The sequence below is a fragment of the Erinaceus europaeus genome, chromosome 11, assembly GCF_950295315.1.
Source record: "Erinaceus europaeus chromosome 11, mEriEur2.1, whole genome shotgun sequence".
Lineage (NCBI taxonomy): Eukaryota > Metazoa > Chordata > Mammalia > Eulipotyphla > Erinaceidae > Erinaceus > Erinaceus europaeus.
This window is the reverse complement of record NC_080172.1, coordinates 77,008,841-77,027,953: the sequence shown is the minus strand read 5'-3', so window position 1 is coordinate 77,027,953 and position 19,113 is coordinate 77,008,841. Positions and strand designations below refer to the sequence as shown.

Below are 19,113 nucleotides of genomic sequence, written 5' to 3'. Positions count from 1 at the left end.
AAAATTAATCCAAGTCCTCTTTTTCAGTACATACCTTGGTGGTGGGAATGATTGTTGTTTTGTCCTTTAGCCTTCTCAATGGCTCAATTGTGAGTCACTGACTAAGCCAAAGCAACCACCTGCATCATGCTGCATTATCCTTCAAATATGTATAAGGTGCTCTGTGTACAGTTGCTACTCTCACTGAGAGAGGAAAAGAGCTCAGCAAATTATGTTTTTGAGAATAACATGTTTTCTGTTCTCATTGAGGAGGAAGGGATGGTGCTCATGGGATGTTGTTTAGCTAAGTTCATTCCTTTTTTTTTTTTTTTTATTGCCACAATGATTATTACTGGGGCTCAGTGCCCACACTTCAAGTGACCATTTCCCCCCTTTTTGTCTTTCTCTTTATTTGTTAGAATGGAGAAAATTGAGGTGGGGGTATAGAGAAGGAGAAAGAGAAACACCTGTAACATTGCTTCACTAATTGTGAAGCTTCTCTCCTGGGGGACTAAGGTTGGGGGACTAAGATCTTGAATCTAGTTCTGTAAACATAGTAATGCCATTCAACCGGGTGCACCACCGCCCTGCCCATAAGTCTTTTTTCTTAACAGAAAAAACCATTTAAAAATTATTTATTTATTTATTTATAAATATGTATTTATTTATTCCCTTTTGTTGCCCTAGTTGTTTTATTATTGTAGTTATTATTGTTGTATTGTTATAGGATAGGGCAGAGACAAATGGAGAGAGGAGGGGAAGACAGAGAGGGAGAGAGAAAGATAGACACCTGCAGACCTGCTTTACTGCCTGTGAAGCGACTCCCCTGCAGGTGGGGAGCTGAGGGCTCGAAGAACTGGGATTCTTATGCTGGTCCTTGTGCTTTGTGCCATGTGCGCTTAACCTGCTGCACTACCGCCCCACTCCCCATTTTTTCATCTTTAAGTAATTAATTAATGTTTGTATAGAGAGAGAAGTTGAGAGGAAAGGGGCAACTAGAAAGGGAGAGAGAGAGAGAAAGACATCTGTAGCACTGCTCCACCAGTTATGAAAATTTTTCCTGCAGGTGGGGATCCCAGACTTGAACCCCAGTCTTTGGTTCACTGGGATGCGTGTACTAAACCAGGTGTGGCATCACCTGGCCCCCAGGGGGGGAAAAACATTTTAAATGGAGCTATCTTAAGAATCAAAGTCTTTTACTGTTTTCCATGATTTTATAAGTGTGCTAAGCAAAAATGATTATCTTGTCCCTATTTGAATCACTGTGGTTCTTTTCCTTCTCTCCATAAAATACAGTTACTTGTAATTAGATGAATTGATAGCATATGTTCTTTGCATTAAGGAATCTGCTTTTTTAGTAATCTCGAAGGAAGAGAATTGACTGGTTTAGAAATGTTAAGAGTTTGTCCTTTTATAAAGACCTTGACTTGACTTTTAGAAGTCCCCAGTGTTTCCCATGAATGGAAATGTCATATCCAAGAAAGTGAGCCATGACAACTAAATAGCAGCTTGGGGCTGACATGGGTCAACGTCAGCACATGTCATTTTCTGGCACATTTATCAGAAATTACCAATCTAAACTCTTCTTCTTTCTTTCCACACATGGCTTCCACTATTAAACACTTGGATCAAGTAACTTGGACACTGCTGGTCTGTTTCTTATGGAACAAACTAGAGCTATGGAAACTAACAATGCCTGGCTGCAGGATAAAAAAGTAAATGATTTCTCCTTTATAATAATGAATAGAAAAGACACAGTAACTACTTTATAAAAGCACTCATTTGTCATGATTATTATGCTACCTTTAGCTAGATCTAGGGTTACCATTTGAAGTTCCTGTGTATCTTTATTTTCTCTGCTGATTTTTTTCCTTTTTTTTTCTTTCTAGCCTAGTTCACTGTCTATTGTGCATATTTCAAGTAGTGCCTCCTTGTTTAACCCTGTTTCTTGTAGATTGGAAGCTACTTATATCAGGGGATGTACCTGATATGGAAGGGGCTGGGTGGTGGCACACCCGTTTGAACACACATGTTACAATGTGCAAGGACCCAGGCTCAAGGCCCTTGTGGGAAGTGGGCCCACTGTCCGGAAAGTCCAGACCATTGTTTCCATTAGAGTCTGAACGGGTAGACCCCAAGTTCTCCCCCTTCCTGGGTAGAGACAATGGTAGGTCCCCCCTGACTCCATGAACTAATGACAGATGACTTCTTCAGACAGGGGCTACCTTTCTGTACATGCCACTCTATCCCCTTAAAACAAAGGCCATGAATTACTGTGTATTTTGTATGGCCAACTTGAATACCACTGCAAATTCCCTGATCTTACTCAATTGCTCGCCCCCCCTTGCCCTGAAGTGCCTGTAATTTACCTCCAGAGAAAATTACATTGCTGAGCTCATGACCAAACCTTGTACAGTAACTTTCCAATTGTGATCAAATACTTTGTAGGTCAAGATGTTACTATGCATTGTGTTGCATTGTGTTTGGGTTAATGATTACATCAACCTTCTTTCTTGCTATGGGTATATCTCCTTGCTTGAATTCCCCCAATAAATGAGTCGCCCCTCTGAAGCCACTCTCAGAACTGGACAAGTTTGGTGTGATTCTTTCCTCTCTATGCACATCACCCCTGACAAGCAGAGCCACTCTAAATCTCCCAGGGGGCCACTCTGACCTTCGCTGCCAGTGGCCAGGGAGGTGGGAAATCCGGAGCGAACCCTCAGGCCCTGGTCACCACCTGCAGGGGGAAAGGTTTCCAAGTGGTGAAGCAGGGCTGCAGGTGTCTCTCTTTCTCTCTACCTCTCTAATCTTCCCTTCCTTCTTGATTTCTGGCTGTCTCTATCCAATAAATAAATAATAATAAAAATTTATAAAAGAAAAGACGTGGAAGCTCTTACCTTGGAGGAACTGGCAGCTTGGGACACAAGGAGCCTGCATTCAGACTCTGGGTATAGTTGAAGGAACTCAAACTATAAACACACAGGAAGGACCCTGGGAACAGAAGACACACAGATCATACTATCTTCCTGCACACATCTTTTTAGGAGAGCCTGTAATTAAACCATAATCATTTTGCCAAACAAGGAAGAAGGCAGGATAAATTACTTATATTAGGTCATCTACAGATGATGTAAAAGCAAAAAGAACAAATGTACAGTATCTGATCTAACAACTAAAATTCAAAACTAAATTATATGATTGGTACTAAAATGATCTGAAGTTTATTTGAAGATAAAGTATCATACTGGCTTGATATTTTTATTACTGCATTGCAAATAAGTTAAAAAAAACACGACACAACATTTTATAAGCAGATAAAATGTATGATTTGTTGCCTTGAATTTGTTTTACTTTTTTGTTTGTTTAATCTTTATAATGTAAATCTGAAAAGCAGCCTCAGAACAAAATACTTTAGTTAAGCAAATTTCTTTAGTACAGCTTAATAAGTTTCCATCTCATTGATCAGTGGGTATATGTATATGTATATGTATATGTATATGTATATGTATATCCATGGGCCCGACACATTAAAGAAAGAACATACTTATTGGTAGTTACACTCCAGGCCAGTGGGTGTCTTTTTAGGACTCTATGTGTTGTGTGCACAAGACTCCGAACCTCTGTCTGACTCTGCCATCAGACCCTAAGTGCTCACCAGTCTGCTCTGTGTACTGTAGGCAAGAAAGACCTTTCCTCAGCAGTAAGCAGAGAACAACAAGGGTTTGAGATAAGTCCAGATAAGCCAAATGAAACTAAACAGAGATCAAAAGAAAATATGCATGGCCTCTTCTAAACAAGAAGCATCAGCCACAAGGAAGGTACAATTTTTATCTTCTCAGAGAAAGCAGTGTCAGGGCAAGTTATCTCATCTGGGTCTCCCCAGACTACAGCATCATGGTCTCCAGCCTCAGGGGAAAAGCCTCACCCATTGTTGCTTACCATTGATATTTGCAAAGAGTTGGATCTCTTCCAGAGTATTGAGCTGCTCCTCTGGACAGCTAGACACACAGAGCACTATGGAACCAAGTTTCATGTCTTTGATGTCCAGGTTGCAGGAATTCATAAAGAACACATGTCTAGGAGATAGGACACAAAAGAGTCTTAGAAGATTTTTATTTCTCTCTCTGTTTTTTTAAAGAGCACTGTTTATCTCTGGTTTATGGTGGGGCAGGGGATTGAACCTGAGACTTGAGAGCCTCGGGCATGAAAGTCTATTGCATAATCATTATTCTATCTTCCTCTGCCCAGTCTGAGATTTTTCTTTCATTGGGTGTAACTATGGGCCTTAAAAATATTCACATGTTGGGGGTCGGGTGGTAGTACAGTGGGTTAAGCGTACAATGTGCGAAGTGCAAGGGCCAGCTTAAGGATCCCAGTTCGAGCCCCTGGCTCCCCACCTGCAGGGGGCTAGCTTCACAGGTGGTGAAGCAGGTCTGCAGGTGTCTATCTTTTTCTCCCCCTCTCTGTCTTCCCCTTTTCTCTCCATTTCTCTCTGTCCTATCCAGCTGCAATGACATCAACAACAATAATAATTATTACAACAATGAAAAACAAGGGCAACAAAAGGGAAAATAAATAAATATATATAAAGTTTAATATATATATATAATATCCACATGCTATCAAATGTGGGAATAGCTGAGGCACATTTTGATGACCAGATGCTCCATTATAATTTAACATGAATGACCAGCTGGAGTAATCTATACTCAAATACTTGACAGGAACCATACTCAAATACTGACAAATGTTCCTTTCCCAGAAACCTTTGGAGAGGGGAAACATGAAAGAATTATCTGAGAGAGTCACTAAGGAAGTAAAAGGAATGATTAAAGTATTCAAAGGTTGCTACATCAGGCCAGTGCACAAACTAATCAGTGGAGAGTAAAGAACACCCGTCTGCACCCAACAATATTCAAACACACCTCAGAGAATCACAGAGCCCAAGGAAGTGACAAGTGGAAAGCAGGTGACCCAGGCTGTGAAGGAAAGGGTTGTCCTTCCCCACTTTGCCTATCAGCCTTTTTTTTTTTTTAGTATTTTATTTATTTTACTTTTAATGAGAGAGATACAGAGAGAAAGACACAGAAACACCAGTGCACTGTTCAGTGTTTGTTTACGGTGGTGCTAGGAGTTGAACCTGGGAGCTTGGAGCCTCAGGGGCATGAAAGTGTTTGCATAACCATTATGCTGTTTCCCAGTCCTGCCTCTCTGTAAGGCAGGAAGCTCAAGGAAATCCTTTCTGCTGCAGCTGCCCTGTCATTGGGTAGGTGGGATCTTGTAAGATGATTTGACCTGCCCAGGCTCCTGAGAAGAGAGAAAGGTCTCAGGAAGTGCCCTATGGGCATGCTCTTGGTGGGTGAACCCGTTTATTGTATTGTATTTTCTTGTTACCAGAGTTATTGCTGGGGGTGGGCTTTAAAAAATATTTATCTCCATTGATATTAGATAGGACAGAGAAATTGAGAGGGGAGGATGAGATACAGAGAGAGACGGACCAGAAGACCTGCTTCACTGCTCCTGAACCTTCCCATTTGCAGGTGGGGAGCAGGGGTTTGAACCTAGGTCCTTGAATATAGTAACATGTTTTCTCAACCAGGTGTGCTCCCCCCACCCATTTCTTGTCTTAGTTCCAATAGGAGAAAGATAGTGGTATAGCAGGAGATTGGGGGTAAGATTATCGGGAAATACGATAAATATGTTATATATTTAAAATGTGGTAGAAGGCACATATTTTACCATTATAACCATTTGAAGTGTCCATAGCAGTGGCATTAATTGTGGTCATACTGTAGTACTTCCATCACCATCACCACCAGACTCTCCTAGAATTCTTCTTCTGTCAAACGAAAACTCTGTGCTCATTAAACACTAAATCCCCTTCCCCACCACATCTCCTAGCAATCACACTGTTATTTTATTTTTGTCTCTATGAATTTAACTACTCCAGGTACATCACCTAGGAAGACTCATACAGCATTTTTTTTTTTTTTTTTTTAGTATATGACTGGCTTATTTCACTTTCCATAATATCCTTAAGATTTCTCCAAGTGGTAGTATATGCTAGAACTTTGTCCCTTTTTAAGAATGGATAATAGCCCACTATATGTATATGTCACACTTTGTCTATTCATCTTTTTTGGATGCATTGCTGGAGATTGAACTCAGGGTCTTGCTCATGTGTGTCACCATTGAATTATGTCCCTGATCCCTCACTCATCTGATGCTAGTACTTGAGCTGTTCCTACAACTTAGCTACTGAGAATAAGGAACTGTTTTCTTTGCATTTCAAAAAGGGATGATTTTCAGTACTACTGTTATAAATTAATATGAGAAAGAAACCGGGAGCGTGTGGGAAGACCCTTTATTCTCCTCTCTTCTTTATGACATCCCCAAATGCAGGGGAATGCTTCCTCCCTGCTCAGCATTCCACATCCAGAAATACAAAACTGACGGGTACTGGAGACTTAGTCTAGGATTTGTATTTGTTGGCTCCAATGCATTTATGGTGACTCAGAACCTATTTGTACCCTTAAGATTTCTTTCCTGGGAGCTGCTTCTGACCATCAAGTCTCAAAAAAGTATCACAAGGCAGCTTCCATCTTAGAAAATGACAATGATGAGTCTCTCTTCTTCCCCCTTTCTGTATGACAGAATTGGAGGGAAGAAAATGCAACAACCTAGTGTCATAGCTGAGAGCATAGATGGAGGCTGGGCGGGATACAGGGCCACAACATTCTCAGTTGGGATTCAGGCATCCCACATAGAAACAATGTTGCGGGGAGAGTGCAACTGATAATACATGAAAGGTAGCATGGTTCTGATATACTGTGGGTAATATGGAAGCAGCAGACACAAAGCCCGAGCTCATGCTGTGTGTCAGTGGATCCTTAGAACCACACTGGTTTCGAGCCCCCTGTCCTCACCTGCAGAGGGAAAGTTCTGAGAAGTGGTGAAGCAGTATGGCAGATGTCTCTCTGTCTCTCTGTCACTCCCTTCTCTCTTGATTTCTGGCTGTCTGTATCCAATAAATAAAGATAATAAAACATTAATATATATATATATATATATATATATATATATATATATATATATATATATATATAGAATCGGGGTTGGCTGTAGCATAGTGGGTTAAACTCACGTGTTGCAAAAGGCAAGGACCGGAGTAAGGACCCCAGTTTGAGCCCCAGGCCCCCTGCAGAGGAGGGGTCACTTCACAAGTGGTAAAGCAGGTCTGCAGATGTATATCTTTCTCTCCCCTTCTCTGTCTCCCCTTCTCTCTCGATTTCTCTCTGTCCTATCTAACAACACTAATGGCAACAATAATGACAACAAGGGCAACAAAATGGGAAAAATGGCCTCCAGGAGCAGTGGATTCATGGTGCAGGCACCAAGCCCCAGCGATAACCCTGGAGGCAAAAAAAAAAAAAAAAAAAAGGCTAAAAAATTTGTGATTTCATTACAAAATTAATTTAAAAAAAACCACATTGAGAGGCAGATATCAGATCCAGTTTAAAAAGACGAGACCTGGGGCCAGGCGATGGTGCAGCTGATTGAGAGTGTACATTGATACACTGTAGTGTTCAAGGACCTGGGTTCAAGCCCCCAACCCACACCACAGTGAGACAGTGCTTCTGGTATGTCTGTTCTCTCCTTCTCTACATCTCCCTTCACTCTCAACTTCTCTCTGTCTCTATTATAAATAAATAAAAATATATTTTTTAAAAGATAAGACCTAAGTTCGAGAGGTTCAGTGCTCTGCATTGTTATATGGCTGAAAAGTAATAGAGGCTGCATTTGCATTCAAGACCAACTGATTCTTTTTTTTAAATTTATTTTATGTGATAGGACAGAAAGAAACTGAGAGGGAAGGGGAAAATAGAGAGGGAGAGAAAGAGACAACTGCACATGATTTCACTGTGAAGCCCCCCCCCCCCCAACTCCTGTGGGGGACTTGAAGTCAGGTCTTGGAACATTTTAAGGTATGTGCTCAACCAGGTGCACCACCACCCAGCTCCTGAACTAACTGATTTTAAAACATGTGTCTTTGTTACCATATACCTGCCACCTTTTTTATTAGGTGAGCTGATAGAATGTTGAATAGACAGTTTCTAGGATCTACATGACTAACTGATGCACAATTTGGAAATTTTGGTTAGGGCAGCAACTTACTGAATACTTACTTTTTAAGGGTCATGTCCTGTCCTGAAAGAGGAGCTCCTTCTATTGGGGAATTCTTCTTGCCACACACGTTGCCGAAGCTGTCATAGCCAAACAGGAGTCTTCCTGCGGCTCCAGCCACCACTGAGTAGCCCATGAGGAACATCTAGCAAAACCCAGGTGGTAAGAGTCTGTAAAAAGGCAGAAACATAGCCCCCCCACTCCCATTCCCTAAAGATGTTGCTATGGAAATGGAACCAGATTAAAACACACACAGACACACACACACAGACACACACACACACAGACACATACACACACACACACACACACACACACACACACCCCTTATTAGAATCACTGTGCTTGTCCTCTCTAATAATAATGTCAGAAACTATTCTAACAGGGAAGGTAGGGAAAGCACTTGAAAATGCTAAAACATGTTCCTGTTTTTTCACTTCATTGTGCTTTTTTACCCTCTTCTTCAGAGTCTAACATTTTTCATTTGACTTCATTGAAACAACATTTTTTTTGAGGTTTGTTACTTATGTAAGTGTATGAGGTCTCTACTATTTCCCTGAACTCCTATCCTTCCCCCCCCCTTTTTTAACTTTTCAAAACAATATTAATTTATTAACACAAGGGATAAAAAAGACAAGAGAGAGAGACAGTGGTGATGGTGGGGGTGGAGAACCAGAGAAGCATCACTCTGGCAATGCATTGCAAGGGATCAAACTCAGGACCTCATGACCCAAGTCCAATGCTTTAATCACTACCCTACTACCTAGGACATGCCCACTTTTTCTTTTTGTCATATATTTAGGGGATGCTGATCCTCTGAGATTAAGGAAATACATTTGATATATAGCAAAATTCTGGTCATCACAAGTGCAAAAACATTGTTTTGGAATAAGTATTTAAAATACACAGAATAAAAGTCTTCAGGAATTCTACTGAATGAGAATATTCTTGCTATTCATTGTGCTTTTATTCAATTTCATAATAAGTGTGGGATATTTGCATGTTTCAGTCCAAATGACTGCTCTATTAATATGTATTATGGGCACACTACTGAGTACGCATCTTCCTGTAACACAAACTCATCACTGTAAGTTTCCTAACACACAACCATTAGAATATCATTTAATGCACAGTACTCACATGATCATTCAGGGAAGGGATAAAGAATGTCAGGTGATAAAATATAGTATTGATGACATATGATCCCAAAGTACATGGTCCCAAAGCTAAATGTCTCTATGATTCTTCTTTGCTGCTCATTTAAAAACAGTAACAGTCTCCAAATGTCTAGTGTGTCAGGGACATTGGTACTGGGGATATAAAGAGGAGCGAGAGTCTATCCCTGCTTTCAAAGAGCTCAGAAGGAAAGAGGGGTGAGGCCTTACTCTGCTCTGCCCTCTCCCCCAGTCCCTCTTCTGTCTTACAGATCAGGAGTAGACTGGAGAGTAGGTCAGGCCACTCACCCTTTACTTACAGGCTGTGGATGTTGGGATGCCTGGGTGCCAGGTGGCTGACAGAAGGCTGTCAGTTTTTCTTCCCATGCCCTTCTACCTGCAAGTGTGCTGAGGTCTTGATGGGGCTGGGCTTAGATAGAGGAAAGGGGCCTTGCACTCTTCCAAGCTCACCAGAGATCTAATAACAGGTGATATATTTTTATTTATCTGCATTCTTCCTGCTAAGATTTCCTTAGAAATCTTATGGAAGGTTTTCTTCCTTTTGGGGGTGGGGGGTGAGATAGAGGGAGGACATTAGGTATTCCTGAGTCCCTGCCATTTTATTATAGCCTTAAATTATTTCACACACACATACATGTTTTATTTATTTCATATGAGATAAAATGTTTCACATTGTGGGGAGGGGGAGGAAGAAAGAGGGAAGGGAGGGGGAAGGAGGGAAGGAAAAGGAGAGAGTGAGAGAGAGAGAGAGAGAGAGAGCAAGAGAGAGAGTGAAAGCAAGATCCAGAGAGAGAGAATAAGAGAGGTATGAAGAAAGAGAAAGGAGATCCAGAGTATCACAGGAGACTGAGCCAACCAGGCATATCAAACATCCAAATCCTCCACTGCACCAGCTTGAGCTCTTTCCCTGACCACTCTGCTATGACTTTAAACCACCAAAACTTTGTTTTAATTTTAAACACAAGTGCAATTCTATATGACAGAAAACAGTGTAGGTATGCACACAGGACTAGTGGGGTTACCAAAAAGGTCACTGCCAACTGTGCTGGGGGAGAGTTGTAAACTGGAGTCTTGGGAGATGAGTAAGAAAGGGCAAGGTGAGGGAGGGAGGACACTGGAGAGGGAAGTTAAGGCAAAACATCCAGACTTTGCGACATTCTGTTCTATGCTTTATGCAAATACAAATAGAAGTTGTCACTTTATTTATTTTAATTTTTTAATTATCTTTATTTATTTATTGGATAGAGACAGCCAGAAATCAAGTGGGAAGGGGGAGACAGAGAGGAAGAGAGACAGAGAGACACCTGCAGCCTTGCTTCACCACTCTCAAAGCTTTCCCCCTACAGGTGGGGGGGGGACCAGGGGCTCAATCCTGGGTCCTTGCACATTGTAACAAGTGTGTTCAACCAGGTGAGCCACCACCCAGCCCCCAAAAGTTGACACTTTAAAAAACTTGCAACAGTCTGTCCTTGCTTGTAATTCTGACCCTTGGCCCCAAGTCTCTTGTATTACTCAGTCTCAATCCAAGGCAGCACCATCAGTAATAACACTTCCAACATGTCTCTAGCCAGACATGACATCACAAGACAAAGAGATCAAACAGAAGAAGTAACAGAATGCTTCTGGCTCTATTTTAATTAACTGTGGTTTTAAAAAGCCAGCTAGTTATGAAAGGACTCTCATTATTCAAATTTAATGTAGTAGAGAGAACACAGACATATTGAAGCCTTCAGAGTTCTTCTGGAAATGAAATGCAACTTTAAAAGCAGTTTCCAGCTCTATATCATCTCTCAGAAGGATCATGATTCAGGTTATGATGTGTCATCTACAAATCTTTCCCTGCAGACGGCTGCTGGGCTGAGAGTCTGGCATGATATACTAGGTCTGAAACACGGAGAGGGAGGAAAGCTCCCCAGTAACACTAACAGCCTAAGGCCTGGGCAGGAGGATTTTCACAGTAGCAGATGTCAATGAAACATCAGCCATCTGTACACAGGAGGCCAAAGAGGAGATGTTGTGGCTTCCCTCAGCTCCTGGAGGGGAGCTTCTACAACCATGATACAGATAACTCAGGAGGATTTTGCTTACACCCTTCATAACCAACCTTGCCCTAAGCCTCAAACAAGATACATCTGTCTAGGTGAAACTGGTGGGTAGAGTCTACAAGCAAATGATTATGTGCCTTTCTATTTGAAAAAGGGAACAAAGATATTTTAGAGTCTGTTCAAATTTAATTCTTTTCAACAAGGTTAATTAAATCTGGCTACTGTTAGACTTTACAACTTAATCGTCTACTAAGCAGAAAGCAGCTCACCAAGGGACCAGCAGGTAGCACATACAGTAGAGTACACATGTCACTGTTTGCAAGGGTTTGAGTCCTGGGCTAAAGACGGGCACCCATGAAGGAGGGAAGCTTCATGAGCAATGGAAGCTGCTACTGCAGTATCTTTCCTTCTCTCTCTCTTCCTCTCCCTGTCCTCAGCTGCCTTTATGAAACAAAAAAAAAAAAAAAAAAAAAAGATGCAGGGAGAAGTGGAGTCATGCTGGCACTGAGCCTCAGCATTAACCCTGGTGGGAAAAAAAATAATAAAAACAGGTTGCCTCAATTGAAATGGATGATTTCATGAATAATGTCTTTGAAGAAACTGAGTGACCTTTTTTCTGTTACTATCTACAGTTCTAACATTAGCAGAAAGCCATCAAGATTCAACTTTCAAGAGTTGCTCCCACAACTGAAGAGGCCTGATGAGACCTAGCAGTAAGCACAATACCTGTAAGCCACAGTGGGAACTAACTAGACCATTCACAGCAAAAGTCTGTTTACCTGTTGCTTAACATAACAGAGTGTGTGTTATGCTTAACTAGGACGGTTTCTTTTTAGGCTCACTTTGGATTTTCCTTTGTCAGAAAACCAGCAAATACTTCAGGAATATTTTATTTCAGTGACTGACATGATAAAAAGAACTTTCAGGCAGTGTGGAGGGATAATGAAAGAAGACACATTGTCTTACTTAACAAAAATCCCATTGCAAATGGTGACTCTCTTCTATTAGTTGAGATCCTCTCCAATTCAGGAAGGCAAGAAGGTTAAGAGAGGCCACTGACAAGCATTTCCATGGGTGTTTGTCATTGCAGTATAAACTTTAACCTGATATTACCTGGCTTCATGCACTCCTCCAGACTTTGCACTAGGAGGAATGCGATTTACATTTCGAACACATGCACCTGGCCACTTCCCTGCCAAGCACACACTTACCAAACCAGTCCAAAAGAGAAAGAACAAGAATAACCATGTCGTATCTGTACATTTCCTATAAATCTGAGGTCGCCATTCTCTTTGCCTGGGGCCTGTCTCTGCAGAAACCTTGCAGAAAAAAATAAGAAGGGAGAAGGTTGTGGAAAGAGGATAAACAACCGGTTTCAACCAGGAAACCGAACCCCCAACTTTCTCAAAGACTAGGAAGACAATTTAAAATGTAGTGACCTGAATTTTTGATGGAGACTTTGAAAACACCTGTTCTGTGGGCGGTGAAATCTCCTGTTCAGTCGCCAATCATCCCCCTGGAGGTCGGCCCCACGTTCCAGTAAAGCGGCCGGCCGCCCCCTCGCCTTCCCGGGGAGGCCCGTGTAACCTAAGCGCCCCCTACCCACCCAAGTGTCCCCAGGGTATTGGGCGAGAGGGCGTAGGCTTCATTTCTGATCACTGGGGGGTAGGCGGAAGCGTCCGGCTCTACAGGTGCATGACGGTGTGGGTGGGGTGGGGGTGTGGGAGCCCAGTCGTCCCCCGTCCCCCGATTTATTTTCTGGAGTCCCCTCCCCGGGGAGGGCATGTGCGGTCATTACCGGACACTCGGCGCCGAGATACTGCATGCTGCGCTTCGCCGCTGCCACCGGAGCCGGCCTGGGACCCGGAGCCACCTCAGGGCCCGCTGCGGGCCAGCCCGGGGTCAGGCTGCAGAGCGCGGGAAGGGGAGCAGCGCCCCCCAGCGGCCCGAGGCCGCCCCGCTGCTCCGGGAGCCGCGCCCTCCGCACCGCCCAGGTCACTCCGCGGGTGTCTGGAGTCCCGCCTCGCTGGGGGGAGGCGCGGTGCTCGGGGCGCTCCCCCGCGCTCCAGCCCAGCCCAACCACCTGCGCCGCGGCGCCTCTGCAGGAGCATTTCGGGGTCTGGGGAGAGAAGGACCCCGGCTAACCCCTAGGAGACTTAGGGCAGGTCCTTGTTGGGGACTAATGAGTCTATCGGTCTCTACAACCAGCAGTAAGCCACATCTCAGGGACTCCCGCCTGCGGGTTGCCGGGCGGCGGTGGAAGTGTATATTATACATATACCGCCCTGCCCCGTGCCATCTGCTTTACCAGCATGCGTAACTATGCGACAGGTTTCCCCTAATCTACAAGTAAGGGCAACTGAGACACAGGACAGCAGCGATGTAATCTGGTGGAAGAGACACAAGCCAGGAAACTTGTAGAGCCAGGGACTAAGCAGACAGGTGTTTTTTTTTTTTCCTTCTCTACCTCTCCATTCATTCACGTGCGCATTCAGAGGGTGAATTTGAGCGATGCTAGGTTTGTGAGAACAAAGTGTGTCCTAGAGAAAGCAGAGCTGCTGCAGGAAGTGGGGGTTCTAGAAGTACAGCAAGAAGAGTGAAAGGCTTAGAGTGTAGGAGGAGACGCTACATGTAGATGGAATGAAAGATCAAAGTTTTTCACAGACTATTTGAAGGTCGCTCACCTGTCCATGCTTACTGGGGACATCATCAGGATAACACAAAAAAGTACCCATTCAAAAATAACTACCGGTAGCTGATGATCCACCTACTCCTCTCCATATTTTCTTTCATTATTGTTTATTATTATTTCATATTTATTATTATCACTTCCATTCATTATTGCTTCTCCCTCTGGGCAGAAACCTGCCTGGAGGAATGGCCTGGTATAACGTGGGGAAATGCGAGTGACAGACCGTGATTGTCTGTCACCGTATTCTGCGGTGCTGGGCCTTTGTGGATCCACATTTAGCAGAGCAGCTGAAATTCCAGGGGAACTGACCTCATATGAGGCCACGGAACCAGACTCTAAGGTGTACAATAACTATTATGAAATACCAAAATGGAACAACACATTATCTGAAATAGAATTATTAGAGCAGATACTAAGCAGATTTTTTTCTTTTTCTTATCTATATTGGATAGAGACAGCCAGAAATCTAGAGGGAAGGGGGAGACACAGAGGAAGAGAGACAGAGAGACCTGCAGCATTGCTTCACCACTTGTAGGTAGGGACCGGGGACTTGAACCTGGGTCCTTCAGCATTGTAGTGTGTGTGCTTAACCAGGTGCGCCACCACCTGGCCCCCTACAGATTTTTTTCTGTCAAAGTTTTAAAAAGCACAATGAGGGAGTCAGGCGGTAGCACAGCGGGTTAAGCGCCCGTTGGCGCAAAGCACGAGGACCAGCGTCCAGGTTCGAATCTCCGACTCCCTCCAAGCAGTGACGCAGTGAAGCAGGTCTGCAGGTGTCTATCTTTCTCTCTCCCTCTCTGTCTTCCTCTCCTCTCTCCATTTCTCTCTGCCCTATCCAACAATGATGACAACAATAATAACAACAACAATAAAACAATAAGGGCAACAAAAGGGAATTAATAAATAAATATTTTTAAAAATAAAAAGCACAATGGGTGTACTAAGAAGATAGGAAGGATAATAGCAATATAAGTCAGACAAAAAGTATTAGAAAAATAATAAAAATAATAGATCACCTAAAAGTTGGGGTGACTATTCATTGATGCTATTTGTTATAAAGACTGTCTCATAAAATAAATGCAGCTGAAGATGAGTAAGTGCTTGTAAGAGCAATTTCAGCAACTGTCTAGAGGCTTCAGGAAAAGTAAAAAAATAATAATAATAATAAAAGAGGCTGGGGAGATAGTATAATGGTATAATAGTATAATTTTTTTTATGCATAAAGCCTTTCATACCCAAGGCATCAAAGTTTCCAGGTTCAACCCCTGGCACTAACAGAAGCCAGAGCTGAGTAGTGCTGTGGTAAATAAATAAATAAATAAATAAACAAACAAAATAATGAAGCTTATTAAATTTTTTCCTAATGAATATCAAGGCATGAACTAGAATAAAAAGAGAGTGAGTGACACAAACATGGAAAGGAAATATCTGAAGATATAGTGGAGTTAAATTTCAGAGTTGAATGTAAGAAATAAACCTCAGATTAAATGGGGGCAGATTGCAAGCCATATATATATGCAAGCCCTATATATATATATACTTTTTTGTTTATTGTGGGAATTTCCTAAAAATTCATTCATTGGAGCAATAGATCCAACTAGTCCCCATTAGAATAAAGTTCCTCTTCAGAATCATAGATATGTCAGGGGGTTGTGACACAACAGTACCCTTTAAGGTTCATTTCAAATACCCCCCCCCCCACCCTGTGTGTCTGCTAATTTTCAGTTACATAGAATTCACTTACTTTTTTTTTTCTTCTAGAAATTCTTCCAAAGACATTGGCATCTTCCTTGACTTTTAGCTGTTGTCTGTAAATGCAGTACTTTCTCAGTCTTTTGGGTTCCTGGACTGTCAAATCTATTCAAGATAAAATGCTTGCACTGCTTTAGACTAGCTTCCCAATTTTTCTTTGTTCTAATATTTCCATTTAGTCAGATTTTAATGCTATTTGTATGCTAATCAGGTCTTTTGTGCCCTAGGTTTTTTGCTTGTTTGTTTTATTTTTAAATGTGCAGGGCAAGAGCCATCCCATGGGTGACTTTGAGATGTTTTCTACTTGCCTTCACTGAATGGAACTGTCTCTAGGATGTGTCAATGATAAAGCTCTAAGAAAACCTTCAGAATGATTCTTTATGAGACTAGAGACTCCCCAGCAGGAAGTTTATAACTAGGTTTCTCTTGTGTGTCCTGGAAAACCTTGTGCTAGTTTCCTAGGGCAGCTGCAACAAGCCACCACAAATATGGTGACTTTAAATGGCATAAATTTGTATTCTCACCATTATGGAAATAGAGTCCAAAATCAAGGTAAGAATGTACTCCCTCCAAGGTTCTGGGAAAGGAGAATTCTTTTTTGGAGCCCAAAGTAGCTGATACTGAACCATGGTTTCTTTTCTTTTCTTTTCTTTTCTTTTCTTTTCTTTTCTTTTAAAACTTATTTATTAATGAGAGGGATAGGAGGAGAGAGAAAACCAGAAATCACTCTGGTACATGTGCTGCCGGGGACTGAACTCAGGACCTCATGCTTGAGAGTTCAACACTTTATCCACTGTGCTACCTCCTGGACCACTGAACCATGGTTTCTAAGGGCCAGACTAGTTGCCATGACCCCATCAGAAGGAAGGAAGTACGAAATTGATAAATTGGATTAGACAAATACAGTAATGATAACTGCTCCTGTAGCAAAGTTTTTCAAGGAACTGCTGACTTGCTAAAGCTGAATTTGGAAAACAAAAGGGAAATGATCCCAACCCCATCCCATTCCTGCTTGCCCCCAGTCCAGTACAGCATGCTAGAAAGAATTATGGGGGGCTCCACAGTAGCCATACGGTTAAGTGTACATAGCACTAAGCACAAGAACCCACGCAAGGATGTGGGCTCGAGACCCCACTCACCTGCAGGGGGACACTTCACAAGTGGTGAAGCAGGTCTGCAGGTGCCTATCTTTCTCTCTCCATCTCTATCTCCTCCTCCTCTCTCAATTTCTTTCAGTCCTATTCAATTAAAAAAAAAAAAAGGCTGCCATGAGCAGTAGATTTGAAGTGCCAGCACTGTGACATAGCAAAAATCTTGGAGCCAATAATAATAAGAATTACAAACTGGGGCCAGGAAGTGGTGTACCTGGTTAAGTGCTCACAATACAATGTGTAAGAACCCAGGTTCAAGCCCTTTGTCCCCACCTGCGTGCGGAAAGCTTCATGAATGGTGAAGCTGAACTGCAGGTGTCTGTTTCTCTCTCTCTCTCTTTCCTCTTTCCCTCTGTACCTCTTCCTCCCCTCTCAATTTCTTTCTGTCTCTATCCAATAATAAATTAGTCAAAATGTTTTTTAAAAACAAGCATCCCTTTGCATTCAGGCTGCATATTAAAAAAAATGAAAGAAAGAAAAAAAGAAAGAGAAAAGATTACAAACTTGGTTTTAAGGGGAAATTCACAGAAACCCTATAATTATCTAGGAGGACCTGGATCCAGGAGCATGAGAACCTGATGGTCTCAAGCCCTCATCCTGTTTGCCCAGAACACTTACCCTGGTTCCCCAGCACTAGGTGTGAGCAGTGGTGCACTACTGTTGTATACTTAAACTTCAGGAGAACCTTTTACTTCCTACAAAAGCTGGCATGACAGTATTTGTTTTCTGTGGCCCTGGGTAGTGGGCCCATATTTGGTTTCAGTAGTGATCCCTGGCTTTGGGTTATAACATTCCAGTTTCTAGCTATTGTTTCTGTCTTTATAAGGACACCCTTACTTTGGAATTAATCCATCCCAGAATGATTTTACCTTGGTATCCTACCTGAATCATTTTTATTCCAAATAAAGTTACATTCTGATGTTCCAGGTAAATGTGCATGGTGGGGGGGGTGCAGTGTCTGGGAAAACAATGTTATTTAACCCACCACAGATCTACAGATGCAATTTAAAGGAAATATCATATGGGTAGATCTCTTTTGGAAGTGTTTTTCTCTGTACCATCCTCAAAGTGTCAGGATATTAGAGAGGAAACCATATATATATCGGAGTTGGTTAGTTACCAGCTGTAGGTTATTAGGCAAATCTTCCACTAGATTTCTTTGCAAGATTGCTTGGCAAGATATTGAGAAGTTAAACCCAACACTAAATAAAAAGAATGTGTGTGTGTGTGTGTGTGTGTAACATATAAACACTATTTTGAAAGGTGCTATTAGGACCACACACTTTTTGGAGGATGTGACTGATTTACTAACTCACCATGTAGAAATAGGGAATTGGGGTTTGGGGGTGGCACATCAGGTTGAGTGTACATGTTATAATGCACAAGGACCTGGGTTCGAGCCCACAGTTCCCACCTGCAGGGGGGAAACTTTGCAAGTGGTGAAGCTGTGTTGCAGGTATCTCTCTGTCTCTCTCCTTCTCTATCACTCCTTCTCTCTTCATTTCTGGCTGTCTCTACCAAATAAATAAAGATAAAAAAGAATAGCTTGGGAATCCAATATTATCTGATAAATATCTAAAATTTCATAGAGAAGAAAGTATTTTAAACTACAAATAAGGAAAATTCACATTATAAATGTCCCTGGAAGCATTATTCTGTGACAGGAATGATGGGTACCACAGTCTTTTCTTATTAAAGGAAGGCAGGATGAGGGAGGCAGAGCCATAGAACAAGGCTGCCAGGACTTCTCGAGGCTGAGGACAACGTGAAGAGGCAGGACAGGGAGCCAGAGGTCAAATCTCAATGCCCCGTGCTTTCCACTGAACACTTTATGGCATCTGTGTAGCTCGACATGTAGGACTATTCTTGCCCTGGACACTGATAGCTGATACACTGAGGTATATATCTACCTGCCAAATATACGACATAAATATCAGAATATTTCTAGTGGTGATTTCTAGGAGGTAGAGAAAATTGCTCACTAAAATTGTGCATTTTTTTTTTCAACGGGCAACTTCTCCATTTGGATTCACTGGGTTGTGGTGTTATAAAAACAGAAAAATTACTTACCACTAACACAAATATACTGTGATTTCTTATGTTCTTACATATAAATATTTTGAGAGAGGTTTGCA

The 19,113-nt window shown here is 42.2% G+C and overlaps 1 protein-coding gene across 2 annotated transcripts in view; it reads right to left on the bottom strand.

Annotated features, from left to right (window-relative positions):
• SLC44A3 (solute carrier family 44 member 3) overlaps positions 1–13,322 on the bottom strand; it is an 89,127-nt gene extending 75,805 nt beyond the window's left edge. For both annotated transcript variants that reach the window (XM_007533995.3, XM_007533998.3), the window contains exons 1-5: positions 13,182–13,322; positions 12,595–12,702; positions 8,166–8,308; positions 3,919–4,055; positions 2,877–2,970 (exon numbers count right to left, since the gene is read on the bottom strand). In XM_007533995.3, the coding sequence (XP_007534057.2) occupies positions 2,877–2,970; positions 3,919–4,055; positions 8,166–8,308; positions 12,595–12,702; positions 13,182–13,208 (509 nt within the window). In that variant the 5' untranslated portion in view covers positions 13,209–13,322. The remainder of the gene's footprint in view (positions 1–2,876; positions 2,971–3,918; positions 4,056–8,165; positions 8,309–12,594; positions 12,703–13,181) is intronic.
• Positions 13,323–19,113: the final 5,791 nt, after the last annotated feature.